Source organism: Clupea harengus, chromosome 22, assembly GCF_900700415.2.
Source record: "Clupea harengus chromosome 22, Ch_v2.0.2, whole genome shotgun sequence".
In the NCBI taxonomy this organism is placed as follows: domain Eukaryota; kingdom Metazoa; phylum Chordata; class Actinopteri; order Clupeiformes; family Clupeidae; genus Clupea; species Clupea harengus.
Window position 1 is genome coordinate 21,873,194 of NC_045173.1, and position 18,447 is coordinate 21,891,640.

Sequence of the window (18,447 nt, forward strand, 5' to 3'; positions counted from 1 at the left end):
TAGGATTATAACTTTTTCCACTTTTTAAGAATGTCTGTCATTCATTCTATTATCATAATTTAAAAGATATCGGGTAATGCTTTACAATAAGGTCTGTTAAAAATAACATAGGTATAACCATGAACCATATGTGATAAAAAAGAGGAAAACTTCATTATAAAGAGATCTTATCTCGTTATTTGAAGATATTAAATCGTTAATTGAAGATAGCATCTCATTATTTCAAGATTTGAAGTAGTAATTTCAAGATATTCTCTCAAAATATTGAGATATTAAATTAGGATTTCAAGATACTATGACGTTATTAGAAGGTATTATCTGATCAATTCAAGATATTAAGTACATTCAAGATAATATCTCAAAATATTGACTTAATATCTTGTAATTTCAAGAAAATATCTGATGATAGAAAATATCTCAACTGATTTTGTTACCCTGCTTCAGCCTCACGTTGTATTTCAAGGGAAATATTGCTGATGTGCCACACACCTAGCTCAGCAAAAAATCAACAAGGGATAGTATTTCGAGGTGGTTTCTGTCTGTTATTTTGAGTAATCGTATCTGTGATATAAGTGTAACATTGACTAAATTAATCCAGCCTCGAAAGCACCACTGCAAGTCTATGGTGAACCATCACTATCATAAACTAGGTATCCCCCTACCACCTTCACCCCCACGTCCAAACTTATGTTGGCACCACCTCAGTATTAAAAGTCACAAGCCGCAATTTGGAAATACCTTGTAAATAGTTTATTAACACCCTTATTATAAAGCCTTGCCAGTTATTGTGTTGATCTATGTGACGCTTTTTCTAAACTAATAGAAGAAACTGCACATTTTCCCATTTCAGCTGGATAAAGTTTATTCTGTGCAGTTTGGATCCCGTTTCAATCGCACAGAAATCAAAGGCTTCAGGTAGTGGCAGTCATTTTTTTATTTTGTTTATAATACAATCAAGGAAATTGGCAGTTTGACTGAATTCTTTTTCTGATTATAACTTTCTTTATATTTGCAGACAAGGATCGGTCATTGTGGATTCTTTACTTATTTTCAATGATGTAAACTCTGTTCCTGAAACTGAGAATGTGACTGAAATTCTGGTTCAAGCAGTTTCTACCAACAGTTCAGATTTTGCTGAACTTGGCATCAATTCTACCAGTATAAAAGCTGAACGTAAGATACTCACTTGTAGTAGATTTATACTCTGAAATAATGCATGATAATTCTATTACTAATACTAATTGTGCAATGTAATCCTGGAGGATTACATCCACATGAAATGTAATTGGTTTGTTTATGTTTTTGTAGGAGTATTCAGATCATTACAAACACAAGCCCCCACAACAATGATCAAAGATACAACTCCGACCCCAACATCAGACCCCAATACAACAACAGCTGCAACAAGTCTGACACCAAACAGCAGTGGTAAATATTATTCATCTTTTCGTTAACGTCATCAATTCTAATATCCACCTTTGATACTGCCTTTACACAGAATACGTTTTGTGCTACAATATTATAGTTGTTATGTTAAGGAAATATGTCTGACCACAGCAAAAATATAATCACACTGTCTCTAATATGGATATCAATATCAGCATCTATTAAAAATCAACTCTTATTCAAATGATCCTTTGGGATATGGGCCTGCCTAGCTCACAAACTAGAATTTGGGTGTCCACTCCGCAAGGTTAATTGACTCACACTGATATCATTGACGTGAAGTGCCAATGAACGATAGTAAAAGGATCATGCAAATTGAATTTTTTTGTGCTGGCACCCTGTAACACCCCCGACAAGATGCTGCCCTGGACAGTTGCCCCTGTTGCCAATACCTAGATCCACTAATGTAAGCTCTAAACAAACATTTTCAGTTCATTTTCAGTTAATCAGTTTTAAAGGTCCACTGTAAAAAAAACATTTTACCCGCAGCTCCAGAGTGGTTTGAGCAAGCTTCAGAAATGTTTATGGTTTACATTCCTGGACAATGTCTAAGTCACATTCATTTCACTGAGCCATTAACTTAAAATGTCTTTTTTTCAAGCTGGCCATTGGCCGTTCATAAAAATGACACCAACGATTTTGTGTATCACCCAGACACAAATCTGAAAAAAAGTATTTTGATGTGTCAAATTGCTGATATGACCCTATGAAACTTTAAGGCACAGCTCATGACATTTTATATATAGGAAGCATTACAACAAACACATTGGAATGTCTGAAAATGACCTTCACTAAGAAAGTTGGTTTGATTGTTATGATTATCATGACCAATACATTAACTTCACTTGAATAACGACTTTCACGCTAACTTCATCCTGTACTTCAGCTGCCAACACAACACTTGCTCCGTCATCAGCCTCAACATCTGAATCTAGCTCACCTTCACAAACATCGACTTCAACATCAGAAAACACCACAACACCAGTTTCTATGTCAACATCAACATTAGAATCTACATCAGCACCATCAAACCTAACATCAGTACTCATCACAACAACAGCTCCAATTTCAACCCCTACATCGGGTCCCAGCACCTCACATACTCCAACATCAGAACTAACAACAACAAGTCCTCTAACATCAGTACCCACCTCTGGTGAGTCTAAGATATGTTTATCTAGCATTTAGCATCAATTAAAACAACCTCATCATCTCAGTGAATAGTCCAGTAACAGCTGGCGCATGAAGAACTAAAGGTGACTGATGAGATTCTTGGAGATGTTTGAGAGCCATCATAACACACAATCCTTTTATTTGCCCCTTATTGTAAACTGTCGTGATTAGATTAGATTAGACACAGCACATCTACACAGTTTTACAATGGGTGAAATGTAAAATGCAGTGTAAATTGTTTACCCGTTACATATCAATGCAGAGCAGTCACTGGACCCAGAGAGTTCCATGTAATAGATATCCATCCAATCACAGATCTACCACCATACGTAACAGTTGGTAGCCAATACCAAGGATTGAAAGCCTCCTTTCTCTAAACATAAACCTGCCCAACTTATTAAAACTGAAAAAGATGACTAGTCATATCATTGCAATTTTTTTATTACTCAGCTGTCTAGGTTTTATGTTCCCTACATCATGTTTTTTTCAACCTGACTTGGATACAAATTTAAATAATGACTCATCTATAAATACCAGCTTTGTGAAACCCACAATGCACTTTTGTTGTCGAGACAGATTCAGATCTGGATTGATTCAATTCTGTAATTTTTACACCTGTGATATGTAGGATTTTTTTCAGCTATCCTCACAACTGTGTCTGTGTCCCTGTCAGATATCTAATTTGTCATAGTGTTTGATATGCTAAATACTAAATATTTTGAGTAACACCCCGACACAATGCTGACAAAAAGTATTTTGATGTGTCAAATTGCTGATATGAGCCTATGGAACTTTAAGGCACAGCTCATGACATTTTATATATAGGAAGCATTACAAAAGCACATTGGAATGCCTGAAAATTACCTTCACTAAGAAAGTTGGTTTAATTAGTATGATTATCATGACCAATACATTAACTTCACTTTAAGAACGACTTTCACTCTAACTTCATCCTGTACTTCAGCTCCCAACACAACATTAGCTCCATCATCAGCCTCAACATCTGAATCTAGCTCACCTTCACAAACGTCGACTTCAGCATCAGAAAACACCACAACACCAGTTTTTATGTCAACATCCACATTAGAATCTACATCAGCACCACCATCAAACCTAACATCAGTACTCATCACAACCACAGCTCCGATTTCAACCCCTACATCGGGTCGCAGCACATTACACACTCTGACATCAGAACTAACAACAACAAGTCCTCTAACATCAACATCCAACACTAGTGAGTCTAAGATATATTTTCTTAGCATTTAGCATCAATAGTAACAGCCTAATCCCCTCAATAAAGAGTCCAGTAACTCACATCCACAAATGGTTAGTCATACCAAGTGTGAAACATTTTTGTTGATTTTCTGTTTAGTAATGGCGCCTCTGTCAACTATACATGTTGTGCATAAATGAGTAAACATATTGTAATCACATCTTGGAAATCTCAGGAGAATGTTGATATATCAAATGTCCAGTCTTTTGCCAAATTCTTCCTAAATTTGGTGGAGTTTCAGTTTTCGAATCAACAATGTCTTCACATTTCAAATGAAACCTCTTGACAAGCAAATACAATTCGTACAGCGAAGGTCTATTGAACACAAGTGGTCAGAATCAAACAGTCCCATAAGTAAACTGAAATGCAGGTATTGACAACAGCTGATGTCACACAGATGGAGCTCTGGCTTTGTAGGATGGCAGCTTCCTAGAATAACAAAGTTTCTGACTTTCTGTATATGTACTAACGCCTTCTTCTAACAAATGCAGCTCCCCAAACAACTGCGGCTCCACAGCCTGCTCCAGTCACAGCAGCATCTATCCCCGAGCCAGAAGTCAAACTGGAATTCAAACTGGAGCAGACGTTCACACCACAACTGCAGAACACCTCTTCAACAGCATTTAAAAGCTTGGCTACTAAACTGTCTTCAGCGGTAGGATTATAACTTTTTCCACTTTTTAAGAATGTCTGTCATTCATTCTATTATCATAATTTAAAAGATATCGGGTAATGCTTTACAATAAGGTCTGTTAAAAATAACATAGGTATAACCATGAACCATATGTGATAAAAAAAGGAAAACTTAATTATTATGAGATCTTATCTCGTTATTTGAAGATATTAAATCGTTATTTGAAGATAGCATCTCATCAAGATTTGAAGTAGTAATTTCAAGATATTCTCTCAAAATATTGAGATGTTAAATTAGGATTTCAAGATACTATGACGTTATTAGAAGGTATTATCTGATCAATTCAAGATATTAAGTACAATCAAGATAATATCTCAAAATGTTGACTTAATATCTCGTAATTTCAAGAAAATATCTGATGAGAGACAATATCTCAACTGATTTTGTTACCCTGCTTCAGCCTCACGTTGTATTTCAAGGGAAATATTGCTGATGTGCCACACACCTAGCTCAGCAAAAAATCAACAAGGGATAGTATTTCGAGGTGGTTTCTGTCTGTTATTTTGAGTAATCGTATCTGTGATATGAGTGTAAAATTGACTAAATTAATCCAGCCTCGAAAGCACCACTGCAAGTCTATGGTGAACCATCACTATCATAAACTAGGTATCCCCCTACCGACTTCACCCCCACGTCCAAACTTATGTTGGCACCACCTCAGTATTAAAAGTCACAAGCCGCAATTTGGAAATACCTTGTAAATAGTTTATTAACACCCCTTATTATAAAGCCTTGCCAGTTATTGTGTTGATCTATGTGACGCTTTTTCTAAACTAATAGAAGAAACTGCACATTTTCCCATTTCAGCTGGATAAAGTTTATTCTGTGCAGTTTGGATCCCGTTTCAATCGCACAGAAATCAAAGGCTTCAGGTAGTGGCAGTCATTTTTGTTGTTTTGTTCATAATACAATCAAGGAAATTGGCAGTTTGACTGAATTCTTTTTCTGATTATAACTTTCTTTATATTTGCAGACAAGGATCGGTCATTGTGGATTCTTTACTTATTTTCAATGATGTAAACTCTGTTCCTGAAACTGAGAATGTGACTGAAATTCTGGTTCAAGCTGTTTCTACCAACAGTTCAGATTTTGCTGAACTTCGCATCAATTCTACCAGTATAAAAGCTGAACGTAAGATACTCACTTGTAGTAGATTTATACTCTCTGAAATAATGCATGATAATTCTATTACTAATACTAATTGTGCAATGTAATCCTGGAAGATTGCATCCACATGAAATGTAATTGGTTTGTTTATGTTTTTGTAGGAGTATTCAGATCATTACAAACACAAGCCCCCACAACAATGATCAAAGATACAACTCCGACCCCAACATCAGACCCCAATACAACAACAGCTGCAACAAGTCTGACACCAAACAGCAGTGGTAAATATTATTAATCTTTTCGTTAACGTCATCAATTCTAATATTCACCTTTGATACTGCCTTTACACAGAATAAGTTTTGTGCTACAATATTATAGTTGTTATGTTAAGGAAATTTGTCTGACCACAGCAAAAATATAATCACACTGTCTCTAATATGGATATCAACATCACCATCTACTAAAAATCAACTCTTATTTAAATGATACTTTGGGATATGGGCCTTTAGTGACACTTTGGTTTTGCACAAGAAAGCAACAACATATCAATCCTACCAGGTCAACACATAGTCAAGGCCAGTTAACGATTGACCATTCGCGAAACTCCTCTCTAGAACGGCCCTCGTCCAATCCTACCTTAGTAACCGCTACTAAGAGAAGAGGCTTTGACAAACTTTGAGGTCTGAGCAGCATGGTGAAACGGTGTGCCTACGGGACATGTAGATCTGACACAAGGTACCCTGGGATTAGAGGGAGGCGTAGTTTTTTCCCCGCATTTTTAAAAGCCAAAAACACAGGAGGAAAGGTGCCGGCTGTGGATTAAACAGTGTGGGAGACCCCACTCCGAACTCAATATATCGAAGATCAACAAACACACATATGTCTACTCCAACGTAAATTAAGCTGCTTGCAGCTAGCTAGCATAGCGAACTAACAAGCTATCTAGTTGAGAGAACTTCAACTAACCTCAACAATCAACATAAATTGGTTGATTTAGCTACAAAGCCTCTAATACTTATCTCCACTGGTCTTGTGTGTGCTTGCCAACTTCGTTCCCTCGCTTCTGCTACCAGTTCTGCATACTTAGATTTCCTCAATCGCAAAAGGTATACAAAAATAAGACTCCTAAATACCGAAAATAAGTATAAAGACAAATTCTAGTAAATAAATACAAATAAAGAAGGAAATCAAATTATTACACTAGCATTGCTACTTAATAACACACAAATTAAACTAAATTGCACAAATCCCACACATCCCATCCCTACATCGGGCTTCCAGGGGGGAGACCTGAGGTCAAGCTACCTCCGCCCCCTCACCATCAAGCCTGCCTAGCTCACAAACTAGAATTTGGGTGCCCACTCCGCAAGGTTAATTGACTCACACTGATATCATTGATGTGACGTGCAAATGAAGAATAGTAAAATGATCATGCAAATTCAATTTTTTTGTGCTGGCACCCTGTACTGCCCCCTACCAGATGCTACCCTGGACAATTGCCCCTGTTGCCAATACCTAGATCCACTAATATAGGCTCTATACAAACATTTTAATCAGCCTAAAAGATGCACTGTAACAAACATTTTTACATGCAACTGGTTTGGGCAAGTTACAGAAATGTTTATGCTTTACATTCCTGGACAATGTCTTCGTCACATTCATTTCTTTAAGAACGACTTTCACTCTAACTTCATTCTGTACTTCAGCTCCCAACACAACACTTGCTCCATCATCAGCCTCAACATCTGAATCTAGCTCACCTTCACAAGCACAGACATCAACACCTACACCCTCACCAACATCAAATTTAACATCAACTCTAACTTCAACCCCTACATCGGGTCCCAGCACCTCACATATTCCAACATCAGAACTAACAACAACAAGTCCTCTAACATCAGTACCCACCTCTGGTGAGTCTAAGATATGTTTATCTAGCATTTAGCATCAATAAAAACAGCCTCATCATCTCAGTGAATAGTCCAGTAACAGCTGGCGCATGAAGAACTAAAGGTGACTGATGAGATTCTTGGAGATGTTTGAGAGCCATCATAACACACAATCCTTTTATTTGCCCCTTATTGTAAACTGTTGAGATTAATGATAAAATTAGATTACATTAGATTAGATTAGACACAGCACATCTACACAGTTTTACCATGGGTGAAATTTACAGTGCAGTCTGAATTGTTTACCCATTACATATCAATGCAGAGCAGTCACTGGACCCAGAGAGTTCCATGTAATAGATATCCATCCAATCACAGAACTACCACCATACATAACAGTTGGTAACCAATACCAAGGATTGAAAGCCTCCTTTCTCTACACATAAACCTGCCCAACTTATTAAAATTGAAAAAGATGACTAGTCATATCATTGCAATTTTTTTATTACTCAGCTCTCTAGGTTTTATGTTCCCTACATCATGTTTTTTTTTTTCAACCTGACTTGGATACAAATTTAAATAATGGCTCATCTATAAATACCAGCTTTGTGAAACCCACAATGCACTTTTGTTGTCGAGACAGATTCAGATCTGGATTGATTCAATTATGTAATTTGTACACCTGTGATATGAAGTTTATTTTTTCAGCTATCCTCACAACTGTCTTTCTGTCCCTGTCAGAGATCTCTTCTGTCATAATGTTTGATATGCTAAATACTAAATATTTTGAGTAACATCCAGACACAATGCTGACAAAAAAGTATTTTGATGTGTCAAATTGCTGATATGAGCCTATGAAACTTTAAGGCACAGCTCCTGACCTTTTATATTTAGGAAGCATTACAAAAGCACATTGAAATGTCTGAAAATGACCTTCACTAAGAAAGTTGGTTTAATTAGTATGATTATCATGACCAATACATTAACTTCACTTTAAGAACGACTTTCACTCTAACTTCATCCTGTACTTCAGCTCCCAACACAACATTTGCTCCATCATCGGCCTCAACATCTGAATCTAGCTCACCTTCACAAACGTCGACTTCAGCATCAGAAAACACCACAACACCAGTTTCTATGTCAACATCCACATTAGAATCTACATCAGCATCACCATCAAACCTAACATCAGTACTCATCACAACAACAGCTCCAATTTCAACCCCTACATCGGGTCCCAGCACATTACAAACTTTGACATCAGAACTAACAACAAGTCCTCTAACATCATCATCCAACACTAGTGAGTCTAAGATATATTTTCCTAGCATTTAGCATCAATAGTAACAACCTAATCCCCTCAATAAAGAGTCCAGTAACAGCTGACACATGAAGAGCTGAAGGTGACTGACAAGAAGGTCTACATATAGATTCTTGGACATCCTTGAGAGCTATCATTATAATCAATATATGTATTGTGTGCTGTGATTACATTACTTAGATTAATAGAAAAAGTTGTCTGTCAGAATTAATGTTTTTCTCTCTCTGTGTCTATGCTCTATTCCACAAACCAGAACCAACATCAACACAGCCTTCTCCAGTCACAGCAGCACCTGTGCCTGATCAACAGATTAAATTGGAATTCAGGCTCCAACAGACCTTCACACCAAACCTGGCGAACCCCGCCTCGACAGAATTTAAGAGCTTAGCTACAAAAGTTTCAACCGTGGTATGAATATGAAGCTTTTTGTTCCTAACTTTATAGCAAGTCTACGTTGAATGAGCCTTTATTTTCCGACACAAAGTCCTTCAGTGATTATGAACATAAACGTCAACGTTATAATTATAAGCATTTTTAACAAGAGTAAGATAATTGACTCTAAAAGGCATTTATTTGTGATTTCAGTTGGACAGAATCTACTCTGATAAGTTTGGCTCCCGATTCGTACGCACACAAATCAATGGCTTCAGGTTAGTAGATGGCCGTTATATTTAGGGGCACTAAATGTTCTACATCAGTAACTGCTCATCTTTCATCTATTCCTTCTTCCTTTTCCTCCTTTTTAAAATACTTAGACAAGGATCAGTTGTTGTCGATTCTGTCCTGATATTCAATGACACAAACAATGTTCCGGACACTGCAAACGTGACCTCCACGCTGGAAGAAGCCATTGCTACCAACGGTTCAGATGTTGCTGGACTTGCCATCAATGGCAGCAGTATAGTTGCTGAACGTAAGCATTTTGTTTTAAAATATTGTCTGGAACATCAAAATGATACAGAATAGAGTTCTAGCCACTCAGTTCTTTTCTAAATCTGCAGTTTACCTGTAAAGAATCAACTCTATATGGTTTATTAATTCATATGTACCATATGTAGAATATATATATCTCTTTTCAAACCCACAACCTATCAATTAATCCATTAATTTGAATTCACATATTACCTCACCGTCAAATAACACTTGATTTACTTTTGTTGATCATTTGCAGGTGTTGTGTCTGTAACCACACAGTCACCAGCATCCCCAGCTCAGACCTCCATGGCATCAACGCTGACAGTGACAGGTAAGTGTTATGAAGCCATTCATTAGTTGGATTCTGTCTTTCACTGACAACTCAAGTGCAGCTTAGTATCCCCACAGCACATCTACACAGTTTTACAATGGGTGAAATTTACAGTGCAGTGTAAATTGTTTAACTATTACATATCAATGCAGAGCAATCTTTTTTATTGCTCAGGTGTCTAGGTTTTATGTTCACTACATCATGTTTTTTTCCCCTTCAGCCTTGGATACAAATTTAAATAATGGCTCATCCATAAATACCAGCTTTGTGAAACCCACAATGCACTTTTGTTGTCGAGACAGATTCAGATCTGGATTGATTCAATTATGTAATTTGTACACCTGTGATATGGAGTTTATTTTTTCAGCTATCCTCACAACTGTCTTTCTGTCCCTGTCAGAGATCTCTTCTGTCATAATGTTTGATATGCTAAATACTAAAAATTTTGAGTAAGACCCAGACACAATGCTGACAAAAAAATATTTTGATGTGTCAAATTGCTGATATGAGCCTATGAAACTTTAAGGCACAGCTCCTGACATGTTATATTTAGGAAGCATTACAAAAGCACATTGGAATGTCTGAAAATGACCTTCACTAAGAAAGTTGGTTTAATTAGTATGATTATCATGACCAATACATTAAATTCACTTTAAGAACGAATTTCACTCTAACTTCATCCTGTACTTCAGCTCCCAACACAACATTTGCTCCATCATCGGCCTCAACATCTGAATCTAGCTCACCTTCACAAACGTCGACTTCAGCATCAGAAAACACCACAACACCAGTTTCTATGTCAACATCAACATTAGAATCTACATCAGCAGCACCATCAAACCTAACATCAGTACTCATCACAACAACAGCTCCAATTTCAACCCCTACTTCGGGTCCCAGCACATTACAAACTTTGACATCAGAACTAACAACAAGTCCTCTAACATCATCATCCAACACTAGTGAGTCTAAGATATATTTTCCTAGCATTTAGCATCAATAGTAACAACCTAATCCCCTCAATAAAGAGTCCAGTAACAGCTGACACATGAAGAGCTGAAGGTGACTGACAAGAAGGTCTACATATAGATTCTTGGACATCCTTGAGAGCTATCATTATAATCAATATATGTATTGTGTGCTGTGATTACATTACTTAGATTAATAGAAAAAGTTGTCTGTCAGAATTAATGTTTTTCTCTCTCTGTGTCTATGCTCTATTCCACAAACCAGAACCAACATCAACACAGCCTTCTCCAGTCACAGCAGCACCTGTGCCTGATCAACAGATTAAATTGGAATTCAGGCTCCAACAGACCTTCACACCAAACCTGGCGAACCCCGCCTCGACAGAATTTAAGAGCTTAGCTACAAAAGTTTCAACAGTGGTATGAATATGAAGCTTTTTGTTCCTAACTTTATAGCAAGTCTACGTTGAATGAGCCTTTATTTTCCGACACGATGTCCTTCAGCGATTATGAACATGAACGTCAACGTTATAATTATAAGCATTTTTAACAAGAGTAAGATAATTGACTCTAAAAGGCATTTATTTCTGATTTCAGTTGAACAGAATCTACTCTGATAAGTTTGGCCCCCGATTCGTACGCACACAAATCAATGGCTTCAGGTTAGTAGATGGCCGTTATATTTAGGGGCACTAAATGTTCTACATCAGTAACTGCTCATCTTTCATCTATTCCTTCTTCCTTTTCCTCCTTTTTAAAATACTTAGACAAGGATCAGTTGTTGTGGATTCTGTCCTGATATTCAATGACACAAACAATGTTCCGGACACTGCAAACGTGACCTCCACGCTGGAAGAAGCAATTGCTACCAACAGTTCAGATGTTGCTGAACTTGCCATCAATGGCAGCAGTATAGTTGCTGAACGTAAGCATTTTGTTTTAAAATAATGTCTAGAACATCAAATTGATACAGAATAGAGTTCTAGCCACTCATTTCTATTTTACATCTGCAGTTTACCTGTAAAGAATCAAATCTATATGGTTTATTCATTTATATGTACCATATGTAGAATTTATATATATCTTTTCAAACCCACAACCTATCAATTAATCCATTAATTTGAATTCACATATTACCTCACCGTAAAATAACACTTGATTTACTTTTGTTGATCATTTGCAGGTGTGGTGTCTGTAACCACACAGTCACCAGCATCCCCAGCTCAGACCTCCATGGCATCAACGCTGACAGTGACAGGTAAGTGTTATGAAGCCATTCATTAGTTGGATTCTGTCTTTCACTGACAACTCAAGTGCAGCCTAGTATCCCCACAGCACATCTACACAGTTTTACAATGGATCAAATTTACAGTGCGGTGGAAATTGTTTAACCATTACATATCAATGCAGAGCAATCTTTTTCATTGCTCAGGTGACTAGGTTTTATGTTCACTACATCATGTTTTTTTCCCCTTCAGCCTTGTATACAAATTAAAATAATGGCTCATCCATAAATACCAGCTGTGTATAACCCACAATGCACTTTTGTTGTCGAGACAGATTCAGATCTGGATTGATTCAATTCTGTCATTTTTACACCTGTGATATGAAGTTTATTTTTTCAGCTATCCTCACAACTGTCTTTCTGTCCCTGTCAGAGATCTCTTCTGTCATAATGTTTGATATGCTAAATACTAAATATTTTGAGTAACATCCAGACACAATGCTGACAAAAAAGTATTTTGATGTGTCAAATTGCTGATATGAGCCTATGAAACTTTAAGGCACAGCTCCTGACCTTTTATATTTAGGAAGCATTACAAAAGCGCATTGGAATGTCTGAAAATGACCTTCACTAAGAAAGTTGGTTTAATTAGTATGATTATCATGACCAATACATTAAATTCACTTTAAGAACGAATTTCACTCTAACTTCATCCTGTACTTCAGCTCCCAACACAACATTTGCTCCATCATCGGCCTCAACATCTGAATCTAGCTCACCTTCACAAACGTCGACTTCAGCATCAGAAAACACCACAACACCAGTTTCTATGTCAACATCAACATTAGAATCTACATCAGCAGCACCATCAAACCTAACATCAGTACTCATCACAACCACAGCTCCAATTTCAACCCCTACATCGGGTCCCAGCACATTACAAACTTTGACATCAGAACTAACAACAAGTCCTCTAACATCATCATCCAACACTAGTGAGTCTAAGATATATTTTCCTAGCATTTAGCATCAATAGTAACAACCTAATCCCTCAATAAAGAGTCCAGTAACAGCTGACACATGAAGAGCTGAAGGTGACTGACAAGAAGGTCTACATATAGATTCTTGGACATCCTTGAGAGCTATCATTATAATCAATATATGTATTGTGTGCTGTGATTACATTACTTAGATTAATAGAAAAAGTTGTCTGTCAGAATTAATGTTTTTCTCTCTCTGTGTCTATGCTCTATTCCACAAACCAGAACCAACATCAACACAGCCTTCTCCAGTCACAGCAGCACCTGTGCCTGATCAACAGATTAAATTGGAATTCAGGCTCCAACAGACCTTCACACCAAACCTGGCGAACCCCGCCTCGACAGAATTTAAGAGCTTAGCTACAAAAGTTTCAAAAGTGGTATGAATATGAAGCTTTTTGTTCCTAACTTTATAGCAAGTCTACGTTGAATGAGCCTTTATTTTCCGACACGAAGTCCTTCAGTGATTATGAACATAAACGTCAACGTTATAATTATAAGCATTTTTAACAAGAGTAAGATAATTGACTCTAAAAGGCATTTATTTGTGATTTCAGTTGGACAGAATCTACTCTGATAAGTTTGGCTCCCGATTCGTACGCACACAAATCAATGGCTTCAGGTTAGTAGATGGCCGTTATATTTAGGGGCACTAAATGTTCTACATCAGTAACTGCTCATCTTTCATCTATTCCTTCTTCCTTTTCCTCCTTTTTAAAATACTTAGACAAGGATCAGTTGTTGTCGATTCTGTCCTGATATTCAATGACACAAACAATGTTCCGGACACTGCAAACGTGACCTCCACGCTGGAAGAAGCCATTGCTACCAACGGTTCAGATGTTGCTGGACTTGCCATCAATGGCAGCAGTATAGTTGCTGAACGTAAGCATTTTGTTTTAAAATATTGTCTGGAACATCAAAATGATACAGAATAGAGTTCTAGCCACTCAGTTCTTTTCTAAATCTGCAGTTTACCTGTAAAGAATCAACTCTATATGGTTTATTAATTCATATGTACCATATGTAGAATATATATATCTCTTTTCAAACCCACAACCTATCAATTAATCCATTAATTTGAATTCACATATTACCTCACCGTCAAATAACACTTGATTTACTTTTGTTGATCATTTGCAGGTGTTGTGTCTGTAACCACACAGTCACCAGCATCCCCAGCTCAGACCTCCATGGCATCAACGCTGACAGTGACAGGTAAGTGTTATGAAGCCATTCATTAGTTGGATTCTGTCTTTCACTGACAACTCAAGTGCAGCTTAGTATCCCCACAGCACATCTACACAGTTTTACAATGGGTGAAATTTACAGTGCAGTGTAAATTGTTTAACTATTACATATCAATGCAGAGCAATCTTTTTTATTGCTCAGGTGTCTAGGTTTTATGTTCACTACATCATGTTTTTTTCCCCTTCAGCCTTGGATACAAATTTAAATAATGGCTCATCCATAAATACCAGCTTTGTGAAACCCACAATGCACTTTTGTTGTCGAGACAGATTCAGATCTGGATTGATTCAATTATGTAATTTGTACACCTGTGATATGGAGTTTATTTTTTCAGCTATCCTCACAACTGTCTTTCTGTCCCTGTCAGAGATCTCTTCTGTCATAATGTTTGATATGCTAAATACTAAAAATTTTGAGTAAGACCCAGACACAATGCTGACAAAAAAGTATTTTGATGTGTCAAATTGCTGATATGAGCCTATGAAACTTTAAGGCACAGCTCCTGACCTTTTATATTTAGGAAGCATTACAAAAGCACATTGGAATGTCTGAAAATGACCTTCACTAAGAAAGTTGGTTTAATTAGTATGATTATCATGACCAATACATTAAATTCACTTTAAGAACGAATTTCACTCTAACTTCATCCTGTACTTCAGCTCCCAACACAACATTTGCTCCATCATCGGCCTCAACATCTGAATCTAGCTCACCTTCACAAACGTCGACTTCAGCATCAGAAAACACCACAACACCAGTTTCTATGTCAACATCAACATTAGAATCTACATCAGCAGCACCATCAAACCTAACATCAGTACTCATCACAACCACAGCTCCAATTTCAACCCCTACATCGGGTCCCAGCACATTACAAACTTTGACATCAGAACTAACAACAAGTCCTCTAACATCATCATCCAACACTAGTGAGTCTAAGATATATTTTCCTAGCATTTAGCATCAATAGTAACAACCTAATCCCCTCAATAAAGAGTCCAGTAACAGCTGACACATGAAGAGCTGAAGGTGACTGACAAGAAGGTCTACATATAGATTCTTGGACATCCTTGAGAGCTATCATTATAATCAATATATGTATTGTGTGCTGTGATTACATTACTTAGATTAATAGAAAAAGTTGTCTGTCAGAATTAATGTTTTTCTCTCTCTGTGTCTATGCTCTATTCCACAAACCAGAACCAACATCAACACAGCCTTCTCCAGTCACAGCAGCACCTGTGCCTGATCAACAGATTAAATTGGAATTCAGGCTCCAACAGACCTTCACACCAAACCTGGCGAACCCCGCCTCGACAGAATTTAAGAGCTTAGCTACAAAAGTTTCAACAGTGGTATGAATATGAAGCTTTTTGTTCCTAACTTTATAGCAAGTCTACGTTGAATGAGCCTTTATTTTCCGACACGATGTCCTTCAGCGATTATGAACATGAACGTCAACGTTATAATTATAAGCATTTTTAACAAGAGTAAGATAATTGACTCTAAAAGGCATTTATTTCTGATTTCAGTTGAACAGAATCTACTCTGATAAGTTTGGCCCCCGATTCGTACGCACACAAATCAATGGCTTCAGGTTAGTAGATGGCCGTTATATTTAGGGGCACTAAATGTTCTACATCAGTAACTGCTTATGTTTCATCTTTTCCTTCTTCCTTTTCCTCCTTTTTAAAATACTTAGACAAGGATCAGTTGTTGTGGATTCTGTCCTGATATTCAATGACACAAACAATGTTCCGGACACTGCAAACGTGACCTCCACGCTGGAAGAAGCCATTGCTACCAACAGTTCAGATGTTGCTGAACTTGCCATCAATGGCAGCAGTATAGTTGCTGAACGTAAGCATTTTGTTTTAAAATAATGTCTAGAACATCAAATTGATACAGAATAGAGTTCTAGCCACTCATTTCTATTTCTAAATCTGCAGTTTACCTGTAAAGAATCAACTCTATATGGTTTATTAATTCATATGTACCATATGTAGAATATATATATCTCTTTTCAAACCCACAACCTATCAATTAATCCATTAATTTGAATTCACATATTACCTCACCGTCAAATAACACTTGATTTACTTTTGTTGATCATTTGCAGGTGTTGTGTCTGTAACCACACAGTCACCAGCATCCCCAGCTCAGACCTCCATGGCATCAACGCTGACAGTGACAGGTAAGTGTTATGAAGCCATTCATTAGTTGGATTCTGTCTTTCACTGACAACTCAAGTGCAGCTTAGTATCCCCACAGCACATCTACACAGTTTTTACAATGGGTGAAATTTACAGTGCAGTGTAAATTGTTTAACTATTACATATCAATGCAGAGCAATCTTTTTTATTGCTCAGGTGTCTAGGTTTTATGTTCACTACATCATGTTTTTTTCCCCTTCAGCCTTGGATACAAATTTAAATAATGGCTCATCCATAAATACCAGCTTTGTGAAACCCACAATGCACTTTTGTTGTCGAGACAGATTCAGATCTGGATTGATTCAATTATGTAATTTGTACACCTGTGATATGGAGTTTATTTTTTCAGCTATCCTCACAACTGTCTTTCTGTCCCTGTCAGAGATCTCTTCTGTCATAATGTTTGATATGCTAAATACTAAAAATTTTGAGTAAGACCCAGACACAATGCTGACAAAAAAGTATTTTGATGTGTCAAATTGCTGATATGAGCCTATGAAACTTTAAGGCACAGCTCCTGACATGTTATATTTAGGAAGCATTACAAAAGCACATTGGAATGTCTGAAAATGACCTTCACTAAGAAAGTTGGTTTAATTAGTATGATTATCATGACCAATACATTAAATTCACTTTAAGAACGACTTTCACTCTAACTTCATCCTGTACTTCAGCTCCCAACACAACATTTGCTCCATCATCGGCCTCAACATCTGAATCTAGCTCACCTTCACAAACGTCGACTTCAGCATCAGAAAACACCACAACACCAGTTTCTATGTCAACATCAACATTAGAATCTACATCAGCAGCACCATCAAACCTAACATCAGTACTCATCACAACCACAGCTCCAATTTCAACCCCTACATCGGGTCCCAGCACATTACAAACTTTGACATCAGAACTAACAACAAGTCCTCTAACATCATCATCCAACACTAGTGAGTCTAAGATATATTTTCCTAGCATTTAGCATCAATAGTAACAACCTAATCCCCTCAATAAAGAGTCCAGTAACAGCTGACACATGAAGAGCTGAAGGTGACTGACAAGAAGGTCTACATATAGATTCTTGGACATCCTTGAGAGCTATCATTATAATCAATATATGTATTGTGTGCTGTGATTACATTACTTAGATTAATAGAAAAAGTTGTCTGTCAGAATTAATGTTTTTCTCTCTCTGTGTCTATGCTCTATTCCACAAACCAGAACCAACATCAACACAGCCTTCTCCAGTCACAGCAGCACCTGTGCCTGATCAACAGATTAAATTGGAATTCAGGCTCCAACAGACCTTCACACCAAACCTGGCGAACCCCGCCTCGACAGAATTTAAGAGCTTAGCTACAAAAGTTTCAAAAGTGGTATGAATATGAAGCTTTTTGTTCCTAACTTTATAGCAAGTCTACGTTGAATGAGCCTTTATTTTCCGACACGATGTCCTTCAGTGATTATGAACATGAACGTCAACGTTATAATTATAAGCATTTTTAACAAGAGTAAGATAATTGACTCTAAAAGGCATTTATTTCTGATTTCAGTTGAACAGAATCTACTCTGATAAGTTTGGCCCCCGATTCGTACGCACACAA

The 18,447-nt window shown here is 37.1% G+C and overlaps 1 protein-coding gene and 1 long non-coding RNA gene across 2 annotated transcripts in view; both read left to right on the forward strand.

The window, feature by feature from the left end:
- Nucleotides 1-16,461, forward strand: part of LOC116218324 (mucin-5B) — a 51,046-nt gene extending 34,585 nt beyond the window's left edge. Inside the window, exons 21-43 of the mRNA XM_042702980.1 lie at nucleotides 851-915; nucleotides 1,016-1,173; nucleotides 1,309-1,428; nucleotides 4,387-4,550; nucleotides 5,397-5,461; nucleotides 5,563-5,720; nucleotides 5,858-5,977; nucleotides 9,160-9,314; nucleotides 9,492-9,556; nucleotides 9,662-9,819; nucleotides 10,078-10,152; nucleotides 11,386-11,540; nucleotides 11,718-11,782; nucleotides 11,888-12,045; nucleotides 12,304-12,378; nucleotides 13,611-13,765; nucleotides 13,943-14,007; nucleotides 14,113-14,270; nucleotides 14,529-14,603; nucleotides 15,837-15,991; nucleotides 16,169-16,233; nucleotides 16,339-16,419; nucleotides 16,452-16,461. Coding sequence (XP_042558914.1) covers nucleotides 851-915; nucleotides 1,016-1,173; nucleotides 1,309-1,428; nucleotides 4,387-4,550; nucleotides 5,397-5,461; nucleotides 5,563-5,720; nucleotides 5,858-5,977; nucleotides 9,160-9,314; nucleotides 9,492-9,556; nucleotides 9,662-9,819; nucleotides 10,078-10,152; nucleotides 11,386-11,540; nucleotides 11,718-11,782; nucleotides 11,888-12,045; nucleotides 12,304-12,378; nucleotides 13,611-13,765; nucleotides 13,943-14,007; nucleotides 14,113-14,270; nucleotides 14,529-14,603; nucleotides 15,837-15,991; nucleotides 16,169-16,233; nucleotides 16,339-16,419; nucleotides 16,452-16,461 — 2,520 coding nt within the window. The remainder of the gene's footprint in view (nucleotides 1-850; nucleotides 916-1,015; nucleotides 1,174-1,308; nucleotides 1,429-4,386; nucleotides 4,551-5,396; nucleotides 5,462-5,562; nucleotides 5,721-5,857; nucleotides 5,978-9,159; nucleotides 9,315-9,491; nucleotides 9,557-9,661; nucleotides 9,820-10,077; nucleotides 10,153-11,385; nucleotides 11,541-11,717; nucleotides 11,783-11,887; nucleotides 12,046-12,303; nucleotides 12,379-13,610; nucleotides 13,766-13,942; nucleotides 14,008-14,112; nucleotides 14,271-14,528; nucleotides 14,604-15,836; nucleotides 15,992-16,168; nucleotides 16,234-16,338; nucleotides 16,420-16,451) is intronic.
- A 2-nt stretch (nucleotides 16,462-16,463) lies between these two features.
- Nucleotides 16,464-18,245, forward strand: LOC122128627. The gene is made up of 3 exons (XR_006151512.1): nucleotides 16,464-16,496; nucleotides 16,756-16,830; nucleotides 18,065-18,245. It is a non-coding gene; the product is annotated as an uncharacterized LOC122128627 (long non-coding RNA).
- Nucleotides 18,246-18,447: the final 202 nt, after the last annotated feature.